We start from the raw sequence: 27067 nt of genomic DNA on the forward strand, positions 1-27067 counted from the left end.
GTGTGTGTTTGTTGTATATACAGTTGGTCTTGATAAAAGGGCACAGCCCTGAAACGTTGGCTTAAGATACTGCATCTTTGTCTTGTTTAAAAGTCTCTACGAGTGCCGGCTTTCTTTTGTGCATATTCTTCAGCTGTGACTGACGCAGGGCACCGGAGCAAGCTGCATCTCTGGTTATATGGGAGTGCCATTCCGTGCTGTGTACTATATATATATATATATATATATATATATATAAACCTACATAAGGTCAAAGGGCTGGTAGCTGCCGCACAGCTTCTTATGAGAGGAAGGGGGGGGGGGGGGGCTAGCTGGCCATTTATTTGGTAGCGTCTAGATTCTCTTCCCATTTATTTGGGCTACGGATAGAGAAAAAAAGAGGAGATAACCCATATATTGATAAATATACGTAAATTTACACATCTGTACACATACATACTGTTCCATACGTAGACACATACACACACGCATGCATTCACTCACATATAGTCACACACCTGTATACATAGTCACACATGTATACATACAGGCACACATATATGTACACACACATACTCATGTACAGTCACACAAATATATAGTAGTCACACACACACATACAGTGCCCCTTCCCTTTGTCACACTCACTGTTTAGAGTCTTCTGCTGCTACACAGTGAGCTTCTGTCTCCCATGCTGCTTGCTGGACTGGCACTGTGTACAGTGCCGTGTAGCCCCGCCCCCTTTCGGCTAAATCTTCTTATTCAGCTCAGCACTGCTGTGACTATGAAAGGCAGCTGGAGGGAGGCTGGGGAGTTAGCTTGTTCCCTGTGTCCCCTCTATCTGGCTCTGCCGGGGCGGGCGACTGCATAGAAGAAAGTGAAAGTAAACTACAGCTCCCGCAGCAAGGGCTGCTGGGAGCTGTAGTTTATTTTCACTTTAATCACAGCAATGCTTTGTGCTCGGCTTGTTAGGCAGACGCAGCAGCTAGTAGAGTCTGGAGCACAAGCTCCAGACTCTACTAGCTGCTGCGGCTGCATAACGAGCTGTAATGGACGATGCAGATAAGGAGGGGTGTTTGCGGAATTAAACTGATCATGATGGCGCCCCCTCCAATGCGGCGCCCAGGTCACATGCCCCCCTAGCCCACCCTAGTTGCGGCCCTGCTGTATGTATAATGTATAATTCAAGTGCACAAGTGTATATTCTGGAACCTAATCCATACCTCCCAACTGTCCCGATTTTCGCGGGACAGTCACGTTTTTTTGGGACTGTCCCGCTGTCCCACCCGGGGGCCGTAGTGTCCCGCGATGTGTGGGGGGGGGCAGTCGGGAGGCTTCTGTCATCGCTACCCTGCTTAGCAGAGCAGCGGTGAATAGAACAGTGTCTAATCACTGAAGACAGGAGGAGAGGAGGCATGCCAGCAGCTCACAGAGTGCTGGGCATGCCCCTTCAGTGACGAAAACGGGGGGGGGGGGGGGGGCGTGGCTCGTGATCACGGGTCCTCCCGCGAAGCCATGCCCACTTTTCAATAAGCCACGCCCCATTTCGGGAGCGCAGCTTCGCCGCGCGTGTGTCCCTCTTTAGGTATTTAGAAAGTTGGGAGGTATGCCTGATCCCTAAATGAAGGGGTGGGCACTTAGGCAGTGGGGTCCACCAGGGGTTTCCTCTGTGACCCTGTGGATCAATCCGACCCTTCTCAGGTTTCCACTGTTACTATGTGGATATAGCAACAATAGAGATCTGAGGGACACATCCTCACCTCTTGTTTTGTTTCATTGGGCGGGGAGGGGGGGAGAGCAAATTCTATTTTGCATCTGTGCCCACCACTTGCTAGCTCTGCCACTGCTGTGGTGTGGTAGTGGAGATTTCCATGTGTATTCTCTTAGGTCCCATTTCACAAGAGAAATGTGCACAATATGCCCCCCACTACACAAAATGTTGAATGAGGTCTATATTCTTCTGACCAATTTTAAAATGATTAATCATCTTTAATACCAGAATCTTGCTGTTGCTACTTCTGCTACTTACTGTATTGATGCCTCCAATATTCTTCAAAATAAGATGCTACAAGATACTCCTAACTACCGTTCCCTTTTATACTTAAGTGTATAGTATGGAGATGAGCGCGTTCAGTTCTCAGAGAACCGAGCGCACCCGGACTTGCCGGGATACGAGCCCCACTCGGGTTTTCCCGCCCACCTCGATGACGTAATCGAGGCAAAATGTCATCATCCCACTGTCGGATCCCTTGCGGGTTTTGGATTCTGTAAATAGACCCAGCGGCTCGGCGTCATCTTCACTCTGCACAGTGCAGACGTGTCCATGCTGTGTGCGATTTAAAAAAAAAACATGCTTAAAGTGAAAACAGGTTAGGCAGACACGATAGGGACGGAGGCAGGAGACTTGGGGGTTGTGTACGTTTTTGGGGCTGCTGTAGGGAAGGGGGCAGGGGACTTGCAGCAGAGGGATTGTGGAAGCTTTGGGGGCTGCTGTAGGGAATACAAGGGGCTGTGTACTGTATAGGGGCTGTGCACTGTATTGTATAGGGGTGCTGCGGTGCTGCAAATATACTGTGGCTGTGTGTAGGTGTGCTCTGTTAGGGGCTGTGTAGGGGTTCTCTGCATACTGTGGCTGTATATAGGTGTGCTGTGTATAGGGTGCTCTGTCCAAACCCAGTGTGTGATGGATTGCGTCAACCACAAAGTGTGGGTTAACGTACGATACAGTAAAATATTGCAAAGTCGTGCACCACAACAAGTACTATACTATATTTACCACTACTATATCCTCAGTGTGTGATGGATTGCATCAATAACAAAGTGTGGGTTAACGGACGAAACAGTAAAATATTGCAAAGTTGTGTGCCACAAGTACTATACTATATTTACCACTACTATAACCTCAGTGTGTGACAGATTGCGTCAATCACAAAGTGTGGGTTAACGTACGATACAGTAAAATATTGCAAAGTCGTGCATAGAGATGAGCGCCGGAAATTTTTCGGGTTTTGTGTTTTGGTTTTGGGTTCGGTTCCGCGGCCGTGTTTTGGGTTCGACCGCGTTTTGGCAAAACCTCACCGAATTTTTTTTGTCGGATTCGGGTGTGTTTTGGATTCGGGTGTTTTTTTCAAAAAACCCTAAAAAACAGCTTAAATCATAGAATTTGGGGGTAATTTTGATACCAAAGTATTATTAACCTCAAAAAACATAATTTACACTCATTTTCAGCCTATTCTGAACACATCACACCTCACAATATTATTTTTAGTCCTAAAATTTGCACCGAGGTCGCTGTGTGAGTAAGATAAGCGACCCTAGTGGCCGACACAAACACCGGGCCCATCTAGGAGTGGCACTGCAGTGTCACGCAGGATGTCCCTTCCAAAAAACCCTCCCCAAACAGCACATGACGCAAAGAAAAAAAGAGGCGCAATGAGGTAGCTGTGTGAGTAAGATTAGCGACCCTAGTGGCCGACACAAACACCGGGCCCATCTAGGAGTGGCACTGCAGTGTCACGCAGGATGTCCCTTCCAAAAAACCCTCCCCAAACAGCACATGACGCAAAGAAAAAAAGAGGCGCAATGAGGTAGCTGACTGTGTGAGAAAGATAAGCGACCCTAGTGGCCGACACAAACACCGGGCCCATCTAGGAGTGGCACTGCAGTGTCACGCAGGATGTCCCTTCCAAAAAACCCTCCCCAAACAGCACATGACGCAAAGAAAAAAAGAGGCGCAATGAGGTAGCTGACTGTGTGAGAAAGATAAGCGACCCTAGTGGCCGACACAAACACCGGGCCCATCTAGGAGTGGCACTGCAGTGTCACGCAGGATGTCCCTTCCAAAAAACCCTCCCCAAACAGCACATGACGCAAAGAAAAAAAGAGGTGCAATGAGGTAGCTGTGTGAGAAAGATAAGCGACCCTAGTGGCCGACACAAACACCGGGCCCATCTAGGAGTGGCACTGCAGTGTCACGCAGGATGTCCCTTCCAAAAAACCCTCCCCAAACAGCACATGACGCAAAGAAAAATAAAAGAAAAAAGAGGATTGTCCTTGGGCCCTTCCCACCCACCCTTATGTTGTATAAACAAAACAGGACATGCACACTTTAACCAACCCATCATTTCAGTGACAGGGTCTGCCACACGACTGTGACTGAAATGACGGGTTGGTTTGGACCCCCACCAAAAAAGAAGCAATTAATCTCTCCTTGCACAAACTGGCTCTACAGAAGCAAGATGTCCACCTCATCATCATCCTCCGATATATCACCGTGTACATCCCCCTCCTCACAGATTATCAATTCGTCCCCACTGGAATCCACCATGTCAGCTCCCTGTGTACTTTGTGGAGGCAATTGCTGCTGGTCAATGTCTCCGCGGAGGAATTGATTATAATTCATTTTAATGAACATCATCTTCTCCACATTTTCTGGATGTAACCTCGTACGCCGATTGCTGACAAGGTGAGCGGCGGCACTAAACACTCTTTCGGAGTACACACTTGTGGGAGGGCAACTTAGGTAGAATAAAGCCAGTTTGTGCAAGGGCCTCCAAATTGCCTCTTTTTCCTGCCAGTATAAGTACGGACTGTGTGACGTGCCTACTTGGATGCGGTCACTCATATAATCCTCCACCATTCTATCAATGGTGATAGAATCATATGCAGTGACAGTAGACGACATGTCCGTAATGGTTGTCAGGTCCTTCAGTCCGGACCAGATGTCAGCATCAGCAGTCGCTCCAGACTGCCCTGCATCACCGCCAGCGGGTGGGCTCGGAATTCTGAGCCTTTTCCTCGCAGCCCCAGTTGCGGGAGAATGTGAAGGAGGAGATGTTGACAGGTCGCGTTCCGCTTGGCTTGACAATTTTCTCACCAGCAGGTCTTTGAAACCCAGCAGACTTGTGTGCGCCGGAAAGAGAGATCCAAGGTAGGTTTTAAATCTAGGATCGAGCACGGTGGCCAAAATGTAGTGCTCTGATTTCAACAGATTGACCACCCGTGAATCCTTGTTAAGCGAATTAAGGGCTCCATCCACAAGTCCCACATGCCTAGCGGAATCGCTCTGTCTTAGCTCCTCCTTCAATGTCTCCAGCTTCTTCTGCAAAAGCCTGATGAGGGGAATGACCTGACTCAGGCTGGCAGTGTCTGAACTGACTTCACGTGTGGCAAGTTCAAAAGGTTGCAGAACCTTGCACAACGTTGAAATCATTCTCCACTGCGCTTGAGACAGGTGCATTCCACCTCCTATATCGTGGTCAGTTGTATAGGCTTGAATGGCCTTTTGCTGCTCCTCCAACCTCTGAAGCATATAGAGGGTTGAATTCCACCTCGTTACCACCTCCTGCTTCAGATGATGGCAGGGCAGGTTCAGGCGTTTTTGGTGGTGCTCCAGTCTTCTGTACGTGCTGCCTGTACGCCGAAAGTGTCCCGCAATTTTTCTGGCCACCGACAGCATCTCTTGCACGCCCCTGTCGTTTTTTAAAAAATTCTGCACCACCAAATTCAAGGTATGTGCAAAACATGGGACGTGCTGGAATTTGCCCAGATGTAATGCACGCACAATATTGCTGGCGTTGTCCGATGCCACAAATCCACAGGAGAGTCCAATTGGGGTAAGCCATTCCGCGATGATCTTCCTCAGTTGCCGTAAGAGGTTTTCAGCTGTGTGCGTATTCTGGAAACCGGTGATACAAAGCGTAGCCTGCCTAGGAACGAGTTGGCGTTTGCGAGATGCTGCTACTGGTGCCGCCGCTGCTGTTCTTGCGGCGGGAGTCCATACATCTACCCAGTGGGCTGTCACAGTCATATAGTCCTGACCCTGCCCTGCTCCACTTGTCCACATGTCCGTGGTTAAGTGGACATTGGGTACAGCTGCATTTTTTAGGACACTGGTGACTCTTTTTCTGAGGTCTGTGTACATTTTCGGAATCGCAACCCTAGAGAAATGGAACCTAGATGGTATTTGGTACCGGGGACACAGTACCTCCAACAAGTCTTTAGTTGGCTCTGCAGTAATGATGGATACCGGAACCACGTTTCTCACCACCCAGGATGTCAAGGCCTCAGTTATCCGCTTTGCAGTAGGATGACTGCTGTGATATTTAATCTTCCTCGCAAATGACTGTTGGACAGTCAATTGCTTGGTGGAAGTAGTAAAAGTGGTCTTACGACTTCCTCTCTGGGATGACCATCGACTCCCAGCAGCAACAACAGCAGCGCCAGCAGCAGTAGGCGTTACACGCAAGGATGCATCGGAGGAATCCCAGGCAGGAGAGGAATCGTCAGAATTGCCAGTGACATGGCCTGCAGGACTATTGGCATTCCTGGGGAAGGAGGAAATTGACACTGAGGGAGTTGGTGGGGTGGTTTGCGTGAGCTTGGTTACAAGAGGAAGGGATTTACTGGTCAGTGGAGTGCTTCCGCTGTCACCCAAAGTTTTTGAACTTGTCACTGACTTATTATGAATGCGCTGCAGGTGACGTATAAGGGAGGATGTTCCGAGGTGGTTAACGTCCTTACCCCTACTTATTACAGCTTGACAAAGGGAACACACGGCTTGACACCTGTTGTCCGCATTTCTGGTGAAATACCTCCACACCGAAGAGCTGATTTTTTTGGTATTTTCACCTGGCATGTCAACGGCCATATTCGTCCCACGGACAACAGGTGTCTCCCCGGGTGCCTGACTTAAACAAACCACCTCACCATCAGAATCCTCCTTGTCAATTTCCTCCCCAGCGCCAGCAACACCCATATCCTCCTCATCCTGGTGGACTTCAACACTGACATCTTCAATCTCACTATCAGGAACTGGACTGCGGGTGCTCCTTCCAGCACTTGCAGGGGGCGTGCAAATGGTGGAAGGCGCATGCTCTTCACATCCAGTGTTGGGAAGGTCAGGCATCGCAACCGACACAATTGGACTCTCCTTGTGGATTTGGGATTTCGAAGAACGCACAGTTCTTTGCTGTGCTTTTGCCAGCTTGAGTCGTTTCATTTTTCTAGCGAGAGGCTGAGTGCTTCCATCCTCATGTGAAGCTGAACCACTAGCCATGAACATAGGCCAGGGCCTCAGCCGTTCCTTGCCACTCCGTGTGGTAAATGGCATATTGGCAAGTTTACGCTTCTCCTCCGACAATTTTAGTTTAGGTTTTGGAGTCCTTTTTTTTCTGATATTTGGTGTTTTGGATTTGACATGCTCTGTACTATGACATTGGGCATCGGCCTTGGCAGACGACGTTGCTGGCATTTCATCGTCTCGGCCATGACTAGTGGCAGCAGCTTCAGCACGAGGTGGAAGTGGATCTTGATCTTTCCCTAATTTTGGAACCTCAACTTTTTTGTTCTCCATATTTTATAGGCAGAACTAAAAGGCACCTCAGGTAAACAATGGAGATGGATGGATTGGATACTAGTATACAATTATGGACGGACTGCCACGGTTAGGTGGTATAAAAAAACCACGGTTAGGTGGTATATATTATAATAATAATACAATTATGGATGGACGGACTGCCTGCCGACTGCCGACACAGAGGTAGCCACAGCCGTGAACTACCGCACTGTACACTGGTTGATAAAGAGATAGTAGTATACTCGTAACAACTAGTATGACACTATGACGACGGTATAAAGAAAGAAAAAAAAATACCACGGTTAGGTGGTATATATTATAATAATAATACAATTATGGATGGACGGACTGCCTGCCGACTGCCGACACAGAGGTAGCCACAGCCGTGAACTACCGCACTGTACACTGGTTGATAAAGAGATAGTAGTATACTCGTAACAACTAGTATGACACTATGACGACGGTATAAAGAATGAAAAAAAAACCACGGTTAGGTGGTATATATTATAATAATAATACAATTATGGATGGACGGACTGCCTGCCGACTGCCGACACAGAGGTAGCCACAGCCGTGAACTACCGCACTGTACACTGGTTGATAAAGAGATAGTAGTATACTCGTAACAACTAGTATGACACTATGACGACGGTATAAAGAATGAAAAAAAAACCACGGTTAGGTGGTATATATTATAATAATAATACAATTATGGATGGACGGACTGCCTGCCGACTGCCGACACAGAGGTAGCCACAGCCGTGAACTACCGCACTGTACACTGGTTGATAAAGAGATAGTAGTATACTCGTAACAACTAGTATGACACTATGACGACGGTATAAAGAATGAAAAAAAAACCACGGTTAGGTGGTATATATTATAATAATAATACAATTATGGATGGACGGACTGCCTGCCGACTGCCGACACAGAGGTAGCCACAGCCGTGAACTACCGCACTGTACACTGGTTGATAAAGAGATAGTAGTATACTCGTAACAACTAGTATGACACTATGACGACGGTATAAAGAAAGAAAAAAAAATACCACAGTTAGGTGGTATATATTATAATAATAATACAATTATGGATGGACGGACTGCCTGCCGACTGCCGACACAGAGGTAGCCACAGCCGTGAACTACCGCACTGTACACTGGTTGATAAAGAGATAGTAGTATACTCGTAACAACTAGTATGACACTATGACGACGGTATAAAGAATGAAAAAAAAAACACGGTTAGGTGGTATATATTATAATAATAATACAATTATGGATGGACGGACTGCCTGCCGACTGCCGACACAGAGGTAGCCACAGCCGTGAACTACCGCACTGTACACTGGTTGATAAAGAGATAGTAGTATACTCGTAACAACTAGTATGACACTATGACGACGGTATAAAGAATGAAAAAAAAACCACGGTTAGGTGGTATATATTATAATAATAATACAATTATGGATGGACGGACTGCCTGCCGACTGCCGACACAGAGGTAGCCACAGCCGTGAACTACCGCACTGTACACTGGTTGATAAAGAGATAGTAGTATACTCGTAACAACTAGTATGACACTATGACGACGGTATAAAGAATGAAAAAAAAACCACGGTTAGGTGGTATATATTATAATAATAATACAATTATGGATGGACGGACTGCCTGCCGACTGCCGACACAGAGGTAGCCACAGCCGTGAACTACCGCACTGTACACTGGTTGATAAAGAGATAGTAGTATACTCGTAACAACTAGTATGACACTATGACGACGGTATAAAGAATGAAAAAAAAACCACGGTTAGGTGGTATATATTATAATAATAATACAATTATGGATGGACGGACTGCCTGCCGACTGCCGACACAGAGGTAGCCACAGCCGTGAACTACCGCACTGTACACTGGTTGATAAAGAGATAGTAGTATACTCGTAACAACTAGTATGACACTATGACGACGGTATAAAGAATGAAAAAAAAACCACGGTTAGGTGGTATATATTATAATAATAATACAATTATGGATGGACGGACTGCCTGCCGACTGCCGACACAGAGGTAGCCACAGCCGTGAACTACCGCACTGTACACTGGTTGATAAAGAGATAGTAGTATACTCGTAACAACTAGTATGACACTATGACGGTATAAAGAATGAAAAAAAAACCACGGTTAGGTGGTATATATTATAATAATAATACAATTATGGATGGACGGACTGCCTGCCGACTGCCGACACAGAGGTAGCCACAGCCGTGAACTACCGCACTGTACACTGGTTGATAAAGAGATAGTAGTATACTCGTAACAACTAGTATGACACTATGACGACGGTATAAAGAAAAAAAAAAAAATACCACAGTTAGGTGGTATATATTATAATGATAATACAATTATGGATGGACGGACTGCCTGCCGACTGCCGACACAGAGGTAGCCACAGCCGTGAACTACCGCACTGTACACTGGTTGATAAAGAGATAGTAGTATACTCGTAACAACTAGTATGACACTATGACGACGGTATAAAGAATGAAAAAAAAACCACGGTTAGGTGGTATATATTATAATAATAATACAATTATGGATGGACGGACTGCCTGCCGACTGCCGACACAGAGGTAGCCACAGCCGTGAACTACCGCACTGTACACTGGTTGATAAAGAGATAGTAGTATACTCGTAACAACTAGTATGACACTATGACGACGGTATAAAGAATGAAAAAAAAACCACGGTTAGGTGGTATATATTATAATAATAATACAATTATGGATGGACGGACTGCCTGCCGACTGCCGACACAGAGGTAGCCACAGCCGTGAACTACCGCACTGTACACTGGTTGATAAAGAGATAGTAGTATACTCGTAACAACTAGTATGACACTATGACGGTATAAAGAATGAAAAAAAAACCACGGTTAGGTGGTATATATTATAATAATAATACAATTATGGATGGACGGACTGCCTGCCGACTGCCGACACAGAGGTAGCCACAGCCGTGAACTACCGCACTGTACACTGGTTGATAAAGAGATAGTAGTATACTCGTAACAACTAGTATGACACTATGACGACGGTATAAAGAAAGAAAAAAAAATACCACGGTTAGGTGGTATATATTGTAATACAATTATGGATGGACGGACTGCCTGCCGAGTTCCGACTGCCGACACAGAGGTAGCCACAGCCGTGAACTACCGCACTGTACTGTGTCTGCTGCTAATATAGACTGGTTGATAAAGAGATAGTATACAATACATACAACAATATACTACTATACTGGTGGTCAGGCACTGGTCACCACTAGTCACACTGGCAGTGGCACTCCTGCAGCAAAAGTGTGCACTGTTTAATTTTAAATTAATATAATATTATGTACTCCTGGGGGCTCCTGCTATAACAACCTGCAGTGCTCCCCAGTCTCCCCCACAATTATTATAAGCTTTGCCTTTTATACATTGATGTGCAGCACACTGGGCTGAGCTGAGTGCACACAGACTGAGTCACACTGTGTGACTGGCTGCTGCTGTGTATCGTTTTTTTTCAGGCAGAGAACGGATATAGCAGAGAACGGATATATTATATTAAAATAAATAAAAGTTAACTAACAACAACTGCACTGGTCACTGTGGTAAACTCTGTCTGACTCTGCACAATCTCTCTCTCTCTTCTAATCTAATTTCTAATGGAGAGGACGCCAGCCACGTCCTCTCCCTATCAATCTCAATGCACGTGTGAAAATGGCGGCGACGCGCGGCTCCTTATATAGAATCCGAGTCTCGCGAGAATCCGACAGCGTCATGATGACGTTCGGGCGCGCTCGGGTTAACCGAGCAAGGCGGGAGGATCCGAGTCTGCTCGGACCCGTGAAAAAAACATGAAGTTCGTGCGGGTTCGGTTTCAGAGAAACCGAACCCGCTCATCTCTAGTCGTGCACCACAAGTACTATACTATATTTACCACTACTATATCCTCAGTGTGTGATGGATTGCATCAATAACAAAGTGTTGGTTAACGGACGATACAGTAAAATATTGCAAAGTTGTGTGCCACAAGTACTATACTATATTTACCACTACTATAACCTCAGTGTGTGACAGATTGTGTCAATCACAAAGTGTGGGTTAACGTACAATACAGTAAAATATTGCAAAGTCGTGCGCCACAAATACTATACTATATTTACTACTACTACATACTCAGTGTGCGACGGATTGTATTTTTTGCTGACAGAGATTTGTGCGTTCAATCACAAAACCGCAGAAATGGAAGTGAAACAAGTAAAAGATCAGAAACCACTTACTACTAATAGTGCTGAAGCTGCTACCACTAGTCATGACAACGATGCAATTCCGTCAACGTCATCAGTTAAGGCCGATGCCCAATGGTGTACAGGGCATGTAAAGTTAAAGAAGCAATATTATACAGTGATAAATAAAAAAAGAAAATTTAAGTTAGCTGAAGAGAAACGTTAAATTCCTACACAAAGTGGCAAGGAAAGGCTAAGGCCTTGGCCTTTGTTCATGACTAGTGGTTGTGCAGCTCATCAAGATGAAAGTAAGCCCTCCTTCCTGTAGAAGAGCTAAAAAAAAGGAAACATGTAAACGCACAGGAACCAAGATTGCCTTAAAAAATATCACAAATTTCTGAGGAGAGTCCAAGTGTGTCCGCAGTTGAAATGGCTCACTGTATAGCTATCTGTAGCCTTTGTAAAGGCGTTGTAAGTAGAGGTAGTGACGTTAACCACCTAGGAACTTCCACCCTGTTACACCACTTGAAGCGCGTTCATCACAAGTTGTTGACAAATTTCGAAACTTCGGATAAGAACATAAACAGTCCGGCGACACCTAGATCCTTTTTCTCTGTAGGATCCAAGTGTCAGAAATCCCCACCACCAACATCCTCCTTGGCGTCAATCTCCTCCTCAATCAGGATATGAAGTCGTCCTCCTGTATCCCATTTTGTAGGCATGACTGACTACTCACTTATCCGGGATTCCTCTGAAGGATCCTTGAGTGCTACGCCTACTGCTGCTGCTGCTGGGAGTCGATCGTCTTCATCCTAGAAGGGGACCAGGAAGACTACTTATTGTTCAACCAAACAATTGACTGTTCAACAATCCTTTGCAAGGAAGATGAAATATGACAGCAGTCACCAAGTTGCAAAGCGGATTACTGAGGCCATAACAACTATGCTGGTGTTAGACGTGCGTCCAGTATCCACCATTAGTGCAGAGGGATTTAGACAGTTGGTTAATGTTCTGTGTCCCCGGTACCAAATTGTGTCTAGATTCCACTTCTCTAGACAAGCCATTCCCAGCCTGTATGTGGACATTAAAAAAAGTGTTGTTAGTGTCCTCAGAAATGCCATTGTACCCACGGATATGTGGACAAGTGGAACAGGGCAAACTAAAGACTACATGATTGTGACAGCCCACTGGTAGATGTACTGCCTTCTGCAGCAGCAGTAGCACCAGCAGCATCTCGCAAATGCCAACTCATTCAAAAGGCAGGCTACGCTGTATATCACCAGTTTCGATAAGAGGCACATCACTGAGAACATCTGACAAAAACTCACTGAAATCATTGCAAAATGGCTTACCCACTTGGACTCTCCTCAGATTTGTGATATTTGACAATGCCAACAATATTGTGAAAGCATTACATCTGGGCAAATACCAACACGTTCCATATCGCCAATTTACTTTTCATTTTTTAGATATCTGGTACAACCCTCCGATTTCGACCACATCGGTGCGATAAATCGCAGGACAGTATGCACATCGAATGTGTCCCCCGATGCGATGCGCAGGCACGCTGGTCGAATCTCACATCTCAAGATATTATATGCTGCACTTAATATTTATCGGATCGCACGTGCAATCGCATGCTGTTTTTACCACATTCGATTTATCGCACTGCGATGTGCAATCTGTGAGTTATTTAGCTCACTTCCTGGACACTCCCCTCCACCCATTTCTGGTCACCCGATTTCTGGTCGCAAGGGGCATGTGGTAAATCGCATGATTGTATGTTCATTGAATGCACAAAATAAGCACTTTCGGTGCTATTTATCGCACGGGGAGCTTTAAGGGGAATCAAAGCGCGCTATTGCATTGCGCTCAATCGCACAAGTGTATGGGCACCATTAGAAGTGCCAGGAGTTTGTGCCACCCACTTGTGTTGCTTAGATTAGTAATTCAGCTACCTCGGTGCAACCTTTTGGCCTAAACTGGATAAAAAAACAATATTGTGAGCTGTGAGGTGTTTAAAATACACTGGAAATGAGTGGAAATGAATGTTATGGAGGTTAATAATGCTAGTGGAACAAAAACACCACCAAATTCTGTGATTTTAGCTGTTTTTATGATTTTTGCCAAAAGATATTAGAACCAAAACCAAAACACACTAGGGCGGTTATGGCAAAACCAATCCAAAACCAAAAACACAAAGAAAAAAATACAAAACCAAAACACAAAATTTTTTACCAGGTGCACATCTCTAGTATAGTATGACATATTTAAGAATAGCCACTGTGGAACATCCCCTCCCCCCAACCCCCCTCCCCATATTCTTTCTCACCCTTCGCCTTCTATAACCCCCTTTCCTGTTCTCAAATGGAAAATAGCTCTACAGGTATCATGTTTCAACTATATTGTTTACTAGTAATTACCTATTACTGTTTTATATGTTTAGACTGTCTTATTTATACTTATTGTTTTCTTGTAACTTTGCACTTATAGGCCCTCTTACCGAGTTGTTCGCTCGCTAGCTGCTTTTTGCAGCATTGCACACGCTAGGCCACCGCCCTCTGGGAGTGTATCTTAGCATAGCAGAATAGCGAACGAAAGATTAGCAGAATTGCTACTAAATAATTCTTTGCAGTTTCTGAGTAGCTCCAGACCTACTCCTAGATTGCGATCAGCTCAGTCCGTTTAGTTCCTGGTTTGACATCACAAACACGCCCTGCGTTCGTCCAGCCACTCCCCCGTTTCTCCAGACACTCCCGCGTTTTTTCCTGACACGCCTGCGTTTTTTAGCACACTCCCGGAAAACACTCAGTTACCACCCAGAAAAAACGCCCCTTTCCTGTCAATCATTCACCGATCAGCAGTGCAACTGAAAAGCGCCGCAGGAACACCAGCAAATCTACTAAGTTTTGTGTTAAATAACTTAGCGCATGCGCTCTGCGTACCAATGCATGCGTATTTAGCAACAAATCGCAGCATAGCGAAAATCGGCAGCGAGCGAACAACTCGGAATGACCACCATAGGAGGTAATTCTGAGTTGATCCCAGCAGCAAGTTTGTTAGCAATTGGGCAAAACCATGTGCACTGCAGGGGGGGCAGACATTTGCAGAGAGAGTTAGATTTGGGTGGGTTATTTCATTTCTGTGCGGGGTAAATACTGGCTGCTTTATTTTTACACTGCAATTAAGATTTCAGTTTGAACACACCCCACCCAAATCTAACTCTCTGCACATGTTATATCTGCCTCCCCTGCACTGCACATTGGGGGTAATTCTGAGTTGATCGCAGCAGGAACTTTGTTAGCAGTTGGGCAAAACCATGTGCACTGCAGGGGAGGCAGATATAACATGTGCAGAGAGAGATAGATTTGGGTGTGGTGAGTTCAATCTGCAATCTAAATTGCAGTGTAAAAATAAAGCAGCCAGTATTTACCCTGCACAGAAACAAAATAACCCACCCAAATCATACTCTCTCTGCAAATGTTATATCTGCCCCCCCCTGCAGTGCATATGGTTTTGCCCAACTGCTAACAAAATTGCTGCTGAAATCAACTCAGAATTTACCCCCATAGTTCAATAAACTTTTTTTTCTTACTTTTATTTTTTTTTAAACCTTGTAGTTCAGAGAGAAAAAAGCTCAGCTACCAGGCATTTACTACATAAAGTCACCAAACATTTGCCCTCTCGACACTTTGTGTTTCATTTAAATATTGTGATATGATATGAGATCTCATGTTTGCCTAGTTCAAGGTAGAGAAGAGCGGGTTCAGTTCGTTGAGATCCGAACCCCCCCCGAACTTCAGCTATTTTACACGGGTCCGAGGCAGCCTCGGATCTTCCCGCCTTGCTCGGTTAACCCGAACGTGCCCGAACGTCATCATCCCGCTGTCGGATTCTCGCGAGATTTGTGTTCTATATAAAGAGCAGCGCGTCGCCGCTATTTTCATTCGTGCATTGGAGATTGAACGGAGAGGTCGTGGCTGCGTTCTCTCCCTGAAAAGCTCCGTATCTGTGCTCAGTGTGCTGCAAATATCTGTGCTAAGTGTGCTGCAAATATCTGTGCTCAGTGTGCTGAAAATATCTACGTTCTCTGCCTGAAAACGCTCCATATCTGTGCTCAGTGTGCTGCAAATATCTGTGCTCAGTGTGCTGCATTGTGGCTACCACCAGTATATAATTATAGTAGCACAGTACAGTAGGCCATTGCTGTATCTTGCAGCTTTGTGTCAAGTATACTATCCATATCTGTGCTGCATTATTGTGAGCAGTATATAGTAGGACAGTGCAGCATTTTGGTGACCAGCAGTATACATATACAGTAGTACAGTACAGTAGGCCATTGCTGTATCTTGCAGCTGTGTCAAGTATACTATCCATATCTGTGCTGCATTGTTGTGAGCAGTATATATAGTAGGACAGTGCAGCATTTTGGTGACCAGCAGTATACATATAGTACAGTGCAGTAGGCCATTGCTGTATCTTGCAGCTCTGTGTCACTTCTAGTATCCTGATCAGTGCTCAATATCTGCTGCATTGTAGTGACCAGTATGTATACTGTACTGTGCGACGTGTGTTATACACCTGGTGATTTTATACATCCTGTAATCTGTACTGAGCGATGTGTGAGATACACCTGGGGATTATACACCCTGTATACTGTACTGTGCGGTGTGTGAAACACCTGGTGATTATACACCCTTTATACTGTACTGTGCAACGTTTGTGATACACCTGGTGATTATACACCCTGTATACTGTACTGAGCGATGTTTGAGATACACCTGGGGATTATACACCATATATACTGTATTGTGTGATGTGTGAGATACACCTGCGGATTATACACCCTATATACTGTACTGTGCGATGTGTGTGATACACCTGGTAATTAATTATACACCCTGTATACTAAACTGTGCGAAGTGTGTTATACACCTGGTGATTATACATCCTGTAATCTGTACTGAGCGATGTGTGAGATACATCTGGGGATTATACACCCTATATACTGTACTGAGCGATGTGTGAGATACACCTGGTGATTATACATCCTGTAATCTGTACTGAGCGATGTGTGAGATACACCTGGGGATTATACACCCTATAAACTGTACTGAGCGATGTGTGAGAAACACCTGAGGATTATACACCCTATATTATATACTGTACTGAGCGATGTGTGAGATACACCTGGGGATTATACACCTTATATACTGTACTGTGCGATGTGTGAGATACACCTGGGGATTATACACCCTATATACTGTACTGTGCGATGTGGGTGATACACCTGGTAATTAATTATACACCCTGTATACTGTACTGTGCGACGTGTGTTATACACCTGGTGATTTTATACATCCTGTAATCTGTACTGAGCGATGTGTGAGATACACCTGGGGATTATACACCCTGTTTACTGTACTCAGGGGCGGATTGGGAACAAAAAGCGGCCTTAGAAAAATTTGTACTAGTGGCCCCACTTGGGCAGCACCAGAGGTGTAAGGTCTAGCCATGGGCCATGGCAGCAGCACCCTCCGCCCAAGACTTTCCAGATAGTGGGGATGTCAAGCATCAAGGGGAAGTTAAAAGGAAATAAAAATTAAATGTTATGAGCACATTATATGATACACCTTTAGAATTTAGGAAACTATATAATTCTTTAGAAAGATATATTTTCTAGCTTATTACACCAACCGTATCCCAATCATTATCCACTCAATCTTATATGTCAGCCAAGCAGGCAGACAGAGCATACATTAGATCATCTGCAATCACAGGCTAAGTGGCAAAGTCATTTTCATATATGCAAATTGTTTGGCATCTTATTCATTATATCTATAAATAGGACCACATGTCCTCAAACAAAACAGGCCCCGCGGGTGCGTCGGAACACCGGGAATCTTCCCTGTAGACCCTATGGCCAATCCGCCTCTGACTGTACTGTACGGCGTTTGATACACCTGGTGGTTATACACCCTTTATACTGTACTGTGCAATGTTTGTGATACACCTGGTGATTATACACCCTGTATACTGTACTGAGCGATGTGTGAGATACACCTGGGGATGATACACCCTATATACTGTACTGTGTGATGTGTGAGATACACCTGGGGATTATACACCCTATATACTGTACTGAGCGATGTGTGAGATACACCTGGGGATTATACACCCTATATACTGTACTGTGCAATGTGTGAGATACACCTGGGGATTATACACCCTATATACTGTACTGAGCGATGTGTGAGATACACCTGGTGATTATACATCCTATAATCTATACTGAGCGATGTGTGAGATACACCTGGGGATTATACACCCTATATACTGTACTGAGCGATGTGTGAGATACACCTGGGGATTATACATCCTGTAATCTGTACTGTGCTCAGTGTGCTGCATTGTGGTGACCACCAGTATATTATAGTAGTACAGTACAGTAGGCCATTGCTGTATCTTGCAGCTCCGTGTCAGACTCAGTTCTAGTATCCTGATCAGTGCTCAATATCTGTGCTGCATTGCTGTGACCAGTATATAGGAGTACAGTGCAGCATTGTGGTGACCACCAGTATATAGTAGTACAGTACAGTAGGCCATTGCTATATCTTGCAGCTCTCTGTCACTTCTAGTATCCTGATCAGTGCTTAATATCTGTGCTCAGTGTCAGTGCTGCATTGTGGTGACCAGTATACTACAGTACAATAGTCCAGTGCTGTTCTCTCTGCTCAGTGTCAGTTCTCCGTAGTATCATCAGTGATCAGTATAATCAGTTCTCAGAATAATCAGTGCATTGTTAGACGTGTGCCCGTTTTCCGCCATTAGTGCAGTGGGATTTAGACAATTGATGAAGTTATTGTGTCCCCGGTACAAAATCCCATCTAGATTCCACTTCACTAGGCAGGCGATAGCGAGATTTTACCAATTAATATCAGTGATTTATAATTATTAATTACAGTGATCTTGCCAAATAATTCCAGTGATTTTGTCATTTTCTTCGTGATTTGGACCAATAATACCATTGATTAGAACGAATAATTCCAGTGATTTTGTCATTTTCTTCCAGTGATTTGGATCAATAATACCATTGATTAGAACAAATAATTCCAGTGATTTTGTCATTTTCTTCCAGTGATTTGGACCAATAATAACTTTGATTAGAACGAATAATTCCAGTGATTTTGTCATTTTCTACCAGTGATTTGGACCAATAATACCATTGATTAGAACGAATAATTCCAGTGATTTTGTCATTTTCTTCCTGTGATTTGGACCAATAATACCATTGATTAGAACGAATAATTCCTGTGATTTCTCTGACGTCCTAGTGGATGCTGGGTACTCCGTAAGGACCATGGGGAATAGACGGGCTCCGCAGGAGACTGGGCACTCTAAAAGAAAGATTAGGTACTATCTGGTGTGCACTGGCTCCTCCCTCTATGCCCCTCCTCCAGACCTCAGTTAGAATCTGTGCCCGGCCTGAGCTGGTTGCACACTAGGGGCTCTCCTGAGCTTCTAGAAAAAGAAAGTATTTGTTAGGTTTTTTATTTTCAGTGAGATCTGCTGGCAACAGACTCACTGCTACGAGGGACTGAGGGGAGAGAAGCAAACCTACCTGCTTGCAGCTAGCTTGGGCTTCTAAGGCTACTGGACACCATTAGCTCCAGAGGGATCGAACACAGGGCCCGACCTCGATCGTCCGGTCCCGGAGCCGCGCCGCCGTCCCCCTTGCAGAGCCAGAAGACAGAAGAGAATCCTGAAAATCGGCGGCTGAAGACTTCGGCCTTCATCAAGGTAGCGCACAGCAATGCAGCTGTGCGCCATTGCTCCCTATGCACACCACACACTCCGGTCACTGATGGGTGCAGGGCGCTGGGGGGGGGGGGGGCGCCCTGGGCAGCAATTAGAGTACCTTACATGGCTAATTGACACATAATACAGCTTTTAAGCTGTATATGTGCATAATCCCCCGCCATTATACAGATAAAAAAGCGGGAGAAGTCCGCCGAGAAGGGGGCGGGGCTATCTTCCTCAGCACACCGGCGCCATTTTCTCTTCACAGCTCCGCTGGAAGACAGCTCCCCAGGCTCTCCCCTGCAGTTTCCAGGCATCAAGGGTAAAAAAGAGAGGGGGGGGGCACTAAATTTAGGCGCAAACTATATATAAAAGCAGCTATAGGGAAAATCGCTTTTGTTAGTGTAAATCCCTAATTATATAGCGCTGTGGTGTGTGCTGGCATACTCTCTCTCTGTCTCCCCAAAGGACTTTGTGGGGTCCTGTCCTCAGTCAGAGCATTCCCTGTGTGTGTGTGCGGTGTGTCGGTACGGCTGTGTCGACATGTTTGATGAGGACGCTTACGTGGAGGCGGAGCAGGTGCCGATAAGTGTGATGTCGCCCCCTGCGGGGCCGACACCTGAGTGGATAGATATGTGGAAGGTATTAACCGACAGTGTCAACTCCTTGCATAAAAGGTTTGATGACGCAGCTTTGGGACAGCCGGCATCTCAGCCCGCGCCTGCCCAGGCATCTCAGAGGCCATCAGGGGCTCAAAAGCGCCCGCTACCTCAGATGGCAGACACAGATGTCGACACGGAGTCTGACTCCAGTGTCGACGAGGATGAGACAAATGTACAATCCACAAGGGCCATCCGATGTATGATTACGGCAATGAAAAATGTGTTGCACATTTCTGACATTAACCCGGTTACCACAAAAAAGGGTATTATGTTTGGGGAGAAAAAGCAGCCAGTGACTTTTCCCCCATCTGATGAGTTAAATGAATTGTGTGAAGAAGCGTGGTGTTCCCCAGATAAGAAACTAGTGATTTCTAAACGGTTATTAATGGCGTACCCTTTCCCGCCAACGGATAGGTTACGCTGGGAGACATCCCCTAGGGTGGACAAGGCGCTCACACGCTTATAAAAAAAAAGTGGCATTGCCATCTCAGGATACGGCCGCCTTAAAGGAGCCTGCAAATAGAAAGCAGGAGGCTATCCTGAAGTCTGTGTATACACACTCAGGTACTATACTGAGACCTGCTATTGCTTCAGCATGGATGTGTAGTGCTGCAGCAGCATGGTCTGATTCCCTGTCAGATAACATTGATTCCCTTGACAGGGATACTATTTTGCTAACTATAGAGCATATTAAAGACGTAGTCTTATATATGAGGGATGCACAGAGGGACATTTGCCGGCTGGCATCTAGAATTAATGCAATGTCCATTTCTGCCAGGAGAGTATTATGGACTCGGCAGTGAACAGGTCATGCTGATTCTAAAAGGCACATAGAAGTTTTGCCTTATAAGGGTGAGGAATTGTTTGGGGACGGTCTCTCGGACCTCGTGTCCACAGCAACAGCTGGGACGTCGACTTTTTTACCTCAGGTCCCCTCACAGCCTAAGAAAGCACCGTATTATCAAGTAGAGTCCTTTCGGCCTCAGAAAGGCAAGCGGGTCAAAGGCGCGTCCTTTCTGCCCAGAGGCAGGGGTAAAAGAAAAAAGCTGCACCAGACAGCCAGTTCCCAGGAACAAATATCCTCCCCTGCTTCCACTAAGTCCACCGCATGACGCTGGGGCTCCACAGGTGGAGCCAGGTGCAGTGGGGGCCCGTCTCCGGAACTTCAGCGACCAGTGGGTTCGCTCACAGGTGGATCTCTGGGCTCTACAGGTATCTCAGGGATACAAGCTGGAGTTCGAGACGTCTCCCCCTCGCCGTTACCTCAAATCAGCCTTGCCTGCTACTCCCAAGGAAAGGGAGGTAGTACTGGCGGCAATTCACAAGCTGTACCTTCAGCAGGTGATAATCAAAGTTCCTCTCCTTCAACAGGGACGAGGTTACTATTCCACAATGTTTGTGATACCGAAACCAGACGGTTCGGTGAGACCCATTCTAAAATTGAAATCCTTGAACACTTATATAAGGAAGTTCAAGTTCAAAATAGAATCGCTCAGGGTGGTTATTGCAAGCCTGGAAGAGGAGGATATTATAGTGTCACTGGACATCATGGATGCTTACCTTCATGTCCCCATTTACCCACCTCACCAGGAGTACCTCAGGGTTGTGGTACAGAACTGCCATTATCAATTCCAGACGTTGCCGTTTGGTCTGTCCACGGCACCGAGGGTGTGTTCCAAGGTAATGGCCAAAATGATGATACTCCTTCGAAAGAAGGGAGTTATAATTATCCCGTACTTGGACGATCTCCTTATAAAGGCGAGGTCCAAGGAGCAGTCGTCGATCGGAGTAGCACTATCTCAGGAAGTGCTACAACAGCACGGCTGGATTCTGAATATCCCAAAGTCGCAGCGGGTTCCTACGACGCGTCTGCTGATATTGGGCATGTTTCTGGACACAGAACAGAAGAAGGTGTTTCTCCCGGAGGAGAAGGCCAAGGAGTTGTCATCTCTGGTCAGAGACCTCCTGAAACCAAAACAGGTGTCGGTGCATCATTGCACGCGAGTCCTGGAAAAGATGGTAGCTTCTTACGAAGCAATTCCCTTCGGCAGGTTCCATGCAAGGAATTTTCAGTGGGACCTGTTAGACAAGTGAGGATCGCATCTTCAGATGCATCGGCTGATCACCCTGTCCCCGAGGGCCAGGGTGTCCCTGCTGTGGTGGCTGCAGAGTGCTCATCTTCTCGAGGGCCGCAGATTCGGCATTCAGGACGGGATCCTGGTGACCACGGATGCAAGCCTCCGAGGTTGGGGAGCAGTCACTCAGGGAAGAAACTTCCAAGGACAACGGTCGAGTCAGGAGACTTCCCTACATATAAATATTCTGGACCTAAGGGCCATTTTCAATGCCCTAAGTCAAGCAGAACCCCTGCTTCAAAACCAGCCGGTGCTGATTCAGTCAGACAACATCACGGCTGTTGCCCATGTAAACCGACAAGGCGGCACAAGAAGCAGGATGGCGTTGGCAGTAGCCACAAGGATTCTCCGATGGGCGGAGTATCACGTGCTAACACTGTCAGCAGTGTTCATTCCGGGTGTGGAAAACTAGGAAGCAGACTTCCTCAGCAGGCACGACCTCCACCCGGGAGAGTGGGGACTTCATCCAGAAGTCTTCACTCAGATTGTGAACCGTTGGGAACGGCCACAGGTGGACAAGATGGCGTCCCGCCTCAACAAAAAGCTAAAAAAGTATTGCGCCAGGTCAAGAGACCCTCAGGCGATAGCTGTGGACGCACTAGTGACACCGTGGGTGTACCAGTCGGTTTATGTGTTCCCTCCTCTTCCTCTCATACCCAAGGTACTGAGGATAGTAAGTAAGAGAGGAGTAAGAACTATACTCGTAGTTCCGGATTGGCCAAGAAGAACTTGGTACCCAGAACTACAAGAAATGATCTCGGAGGACCCATGGCCTCTGTCTCTCAGACAGGACCTGCTACTGCAGGGGCCCTGTCTGTTCCAAGACCTACCGCGGCTGCGTTTGAAGGCTTGGCGGTTGAACGCCGGATCCTAACGGAAAAGGGCGTTCCAGATGAAGTGATTCCTACGCTGTTAAAGGCTAGGAAAGACGTTGCCTGAAGTTCAGACGTTGTTAAGGGAGTGCTGTATATTCAGCCCCCTTTTGTGCCTCCAGTGGCACCTTGGGATCTCAACGTAGTGTTGGATTTCCTAAAATCACATTGTTTTGAGCCACTTCAGACCGTGGAGTTGAAAGTGGAAAGTGGTCATGTTTTTGGCCTTGGCTTCGGCTAGGCGTGTGTCAGAATTGGCGGCTTTGTCATGTAAAAGCCCTTATCTGATCTTCCATATGGACAGGGCAGATTTGAGGATTCGTCCCCAATTTCTCCCTAAGGTGGTATCAGCGTTTCATTTGAACCAACCTATTGTGGTGCCTGCGGCTACTCGGGACTTGGAGGATTCCAAGTTGCTGGACGTACTCGGGGCCCAGTAAATCTATGTTTCCAGGACGGCTAGAGTCAGAAATACTGACTCGCTGTTTATCCTGCATGCACCCAACAAGCTGGGTGCTCCTGCTTCTAAGCAGACTATTGCTCGCTGGATCTGTAGCACGATTCAACTTGCACATTCTGCGGCTGGACTGCCGCATCCAAAATCAGTAAAAGCCCATTCCACGAGGAAGGGGGCTCTTCTTGGGCGGCTGCCCAAGGGGTCTCGGCATTACAACTTTGCCAAGCTGCTACCTGGTCGGGGTCAAACACGTTTGCAAAATTCTACAAGTTTGATACCCTGGCTGAGGAGGACCTTGAGTTTGCTCATGCGGTGCTGCAGAGTCATCCGCACTCTCCCGCCCGTTTGGGAGCTTTGGTATAATCCCCATGGTCCTTACGGAGTACCCAGCATCCACTAGGACGTCAGAGAAAATAAGAATTTACTCACCGGTAATTCTATTTCTCGAAGTCCGTAGTGGATGCTGGGAGCCCGTCCCAAGTGCGGATTTTCTGCAATACTTGTATATAGTTATTGCTTAACTAAAGGGTTATTGTTATGAGCCATCTGTTCAGTGAGGCTCAGTTGTTATTCATACTGTTAACTGGGTATAGTTATCACGAGTTGTACGGTGTGATTGGCGTGGCTGGTATGAGTCTTACCCTGGATTCCATATCCTTTCCTTGTAGTGTCAGCTCTTCCGGGCACAGTTTCCCTAACTGAGGTCTGGAGGAGGGGCATAGAGGGAGGAGCCAGTGCACACCAGATAGTACCTAATCTTTCTTTTAGAGTGCCCAGTCTCCTACGGAGCCCGTCTATTCCCCATGGTCCTTACGGAGTACCCAGCATCCACTACGGACTACGAGAAATAGAATTACCGGTGAGTAAATTCTTTTTTTTGTTATTTTCTTCCAGTGATTTGGACCAATAATACAATTGATTAGAACGAATAATTCCTGTGATTTTGTAATTTTCTTCCTGTGATTTGGACCAATAATACCATTGGTTAGAACGAATAATTCCTGTGATTTTGTCATTTTCTTCCAGTGATTTGGACCAATAATACCATTGATTAGAACGAATAATTCCTGTGATATTGAGGTGTTTGTGTCACTTAGCTTAGCCATCCAGTGACCACAGTGCACCTCTTTTTCTCTTTTCTTTGCATCATGTGCTGTTTGGGGACTATTTTTTTAAGTGCCATCCTGTCTGACACTTCCGTATATGTCCAGTGGTACTGCCATTTGATATAATTCCCGACATTACTGCCATTTAATTCCAGTGATTTTGTCATTTTCTTCCAGTGATTTGGACCAGTAATACCATTGATTAGAACGAATAATTCCTGTGATTTTGTCATTTTCTTCCAGTGATTTGGACCAATAATTAGAGATGTGCACTTGAAATTTTTCGGGTTTTGTGTTTTGGTTTTGGGTTCGGTTCCGCGGCCGTGTTTTGGGTTCGACCGCGTTTTGGCAAAACCTCACCGAATTTTTTTTGTCGGATTCGGGTGTGTTTTGGATTCGGGTGTTTTTTTCAAAAAACACTAAAAAACAGCTTAAATCATAGAATTTGGGGGTCATTTTGATCCCAAAGTATTATTAACCTCAAAAACCATAATTTCCACTCATTTTCAGTCTATTCTGAATACCTCACACCTCACAATATTATTTTAAGTCCTAAAATTTGCACCGAGGTCGCTGGATGACTAAGCTAAGCGACCCTAGTGGCCGACACAAACACCTGGCCCATCTAGGAGTGGCACTGCAGTGTCACGCAGGATGGCCCTTCCAAAAAACACTCCCCAAACAGCACATGACGCAAAGAAAAAAAGAGGCGCAATGAGGTAGCTGTGTGAGTAAGCTAAGCGACCCTAGTGGCCGACACAAACACCTGGCCCATCTAGGAGTGGCACTGCAGTGTCACGCAGGATGGCCCTTCCAAAAAACACTCCCCAAACAGCACATGACGCAAAGAAAAAAAGAGGCGCAATGAGGTAGCTGTGTGAGTAAGATAAGCGACCCTAGTGGCCGACACAAACACCTGGCCCATCTAGGAGTGGCACTGCAGTGTCACGCAGGATGGCCCTTCCAAAAAACACTCCCCAAACAGCACATGACGCAAAGAAAAAAAGAGGCGCAATGAGGTAGCTGTGTGAGTAAGCTAAGCGACCCTAGTGGCCGACACAAACACCTGGCCCATCTAGGAGTGGCACTGCAGTGTCACGCAGGATGGCCCTTCCAAAAAACACTCCCCAAACAGCACATGACGCAAAGAAAAATTAAAGAAAAAAGAGGTGTAAGATGGAATTGTCCTTGGGCCCTCCCACCCACCCTTATGTTGTATAAACAGGACATGCACACTTTAACCAACCCATCATTTCAGTGACAGGGTCTGCCACACGACTGTGACTGAAATGACGGGTTTGTTTGGACCCCCACCAAAAAAGAAGCAATTAATCTCTCCTTGCACAAACTGGCTCTACAGAGGCAAGATGTCCACCTCATCATCATCCTCCGATATATCACCGTGTACATCCCCCTCCTCACAGATTATCAATTCGTCCCCACTGGAATCCACCATCTCAGCTCCCTGTGTACTTTGTGGAGGCAATTGCTGCTGGTCAATGTCTCCACGGAGGAATTGATTATAATTCATTTTAATGAACATCATCTTCTCCACATTTTCTGGAAGTAACCTCGTACGCCGATTGCTGACAAGGTGAGCGGCGGCACTAAACACTCTTTCGGAGTACACACTTGTGGGAGGGCAACTTAGGTAGAATAAAGCCAGTTTGTGCAAGGGCCTCGAAATTGCCTCTTTTTCCTGCCAGTATAAGTACGGACTGTCTGACGTGCCTACTTGGATGCGGTCACTCATATAATCCTCCACCATTCTTTCAATGGGGAGAGAATCATATGCAGTGACAGTAGACGACATGTCCGTAATCGTTGTCAGGTCCTTCAGTCCGGACCAGATGTCAGCATCAGCAGTCGCTCCAGACTGCCCTGCATCACCGCCAGCGGGTGGGCTCGGAATTCTGAGCCTTTTCCTCGCACCCCCAGTTGCGGGAGAATGTGAAGGAGGAGATGTTGACAGGTCGCGTTCCGCTTGACTTGACAATTTTGTCACCAGCAGGTCTTTGAACCCCAGCAGACTTGTGTCTGCCGGAAAGAGAGATCCAAGGTAGGTTTTAAATCTAGGATCGAGCACGGTGGCCAAAATGTAGTGCTCTGATTTCAACAGATTGACCACCCGTGAATCCTTGTTAAGCGAATTAAGGGCTCCATCCACAAGTCCCACATGCCTAGCGGAATCGCTCCGTGTTAGCTCCTCCTTCAATGTCTCCAGCTTCTTCTGCAAAAGCCTGATGAGGGGAATGACCTGACTCAGGCTGGCAGTGTCTGAACTGACTTCACGTGTGGCAAGTTCAAAGGGCAGCAGAACCTTGCACAACGTTGAAATCATTCTCCACTGCGCTTGAGACAGGTGCATTCCACCTCCTATATCGTGCTCAATTGTATAGGCTTGAATGGCCTTTTGCTGCTCCTCCAACCTCT

The 27067-nt window shown here is 46.2% G+C and overlaps 1 protein-coding gene and 1 long non-coding RNA gene across 2 annotated transcripts in view; one reads left to right on the top strand and one right to left on the bottom strand.

Annotated features, from left to right (window-relative positions):
• The window catches only part of LOC135058054 (uncharacterized), a 47956-nt gene extending 47115 nt beyond the window's left edge, over positions 1 to 841 (bottom strand). The window contains exon 1 of the long non-coding RNA XR_010244566.1: positions 628 to 841. This is a non-coding gene — a long non-coding RNA (uncharacterized LOC135058054). The remainder of the gene's footprint in view (positions 1 to 627) is intronic.
• Positions 842 to 11618: 10777 nt separating this feature from the next.
• The window catches only part of NPFFR1 (neuropeptide FF receptor 1), an 88184-nt gene continuing 72735 nt past the window's right edge, over positions 11619 to 27067 (top strand). The window contains exon 1 of the mRNA XM_063963234.1: positions 11619 to 11742. Coding sequence (XP_063819304.1) covers positions 11619 to 11742 — 124 coding nt within the window. The remainder of the gene's footprint in view (positions 11743 to 27067) is intronic.

Source organism: Pseudophryne corroboree, chromosome 3, assembly GCF_028390025.1.
Source record: "Pseudophryne corroboree isolate aPseCor3 chromosome 3, aPseCor3.hap2, whole genome shotgun sequence".
In the NCBI taxonomy this organism is placed as follows: Eukaryota; Metazoa; Chordata; class Amphibia; order Anura; family Myobatrachidae; genus Pseudophryne; species Pseudophryne corroboree.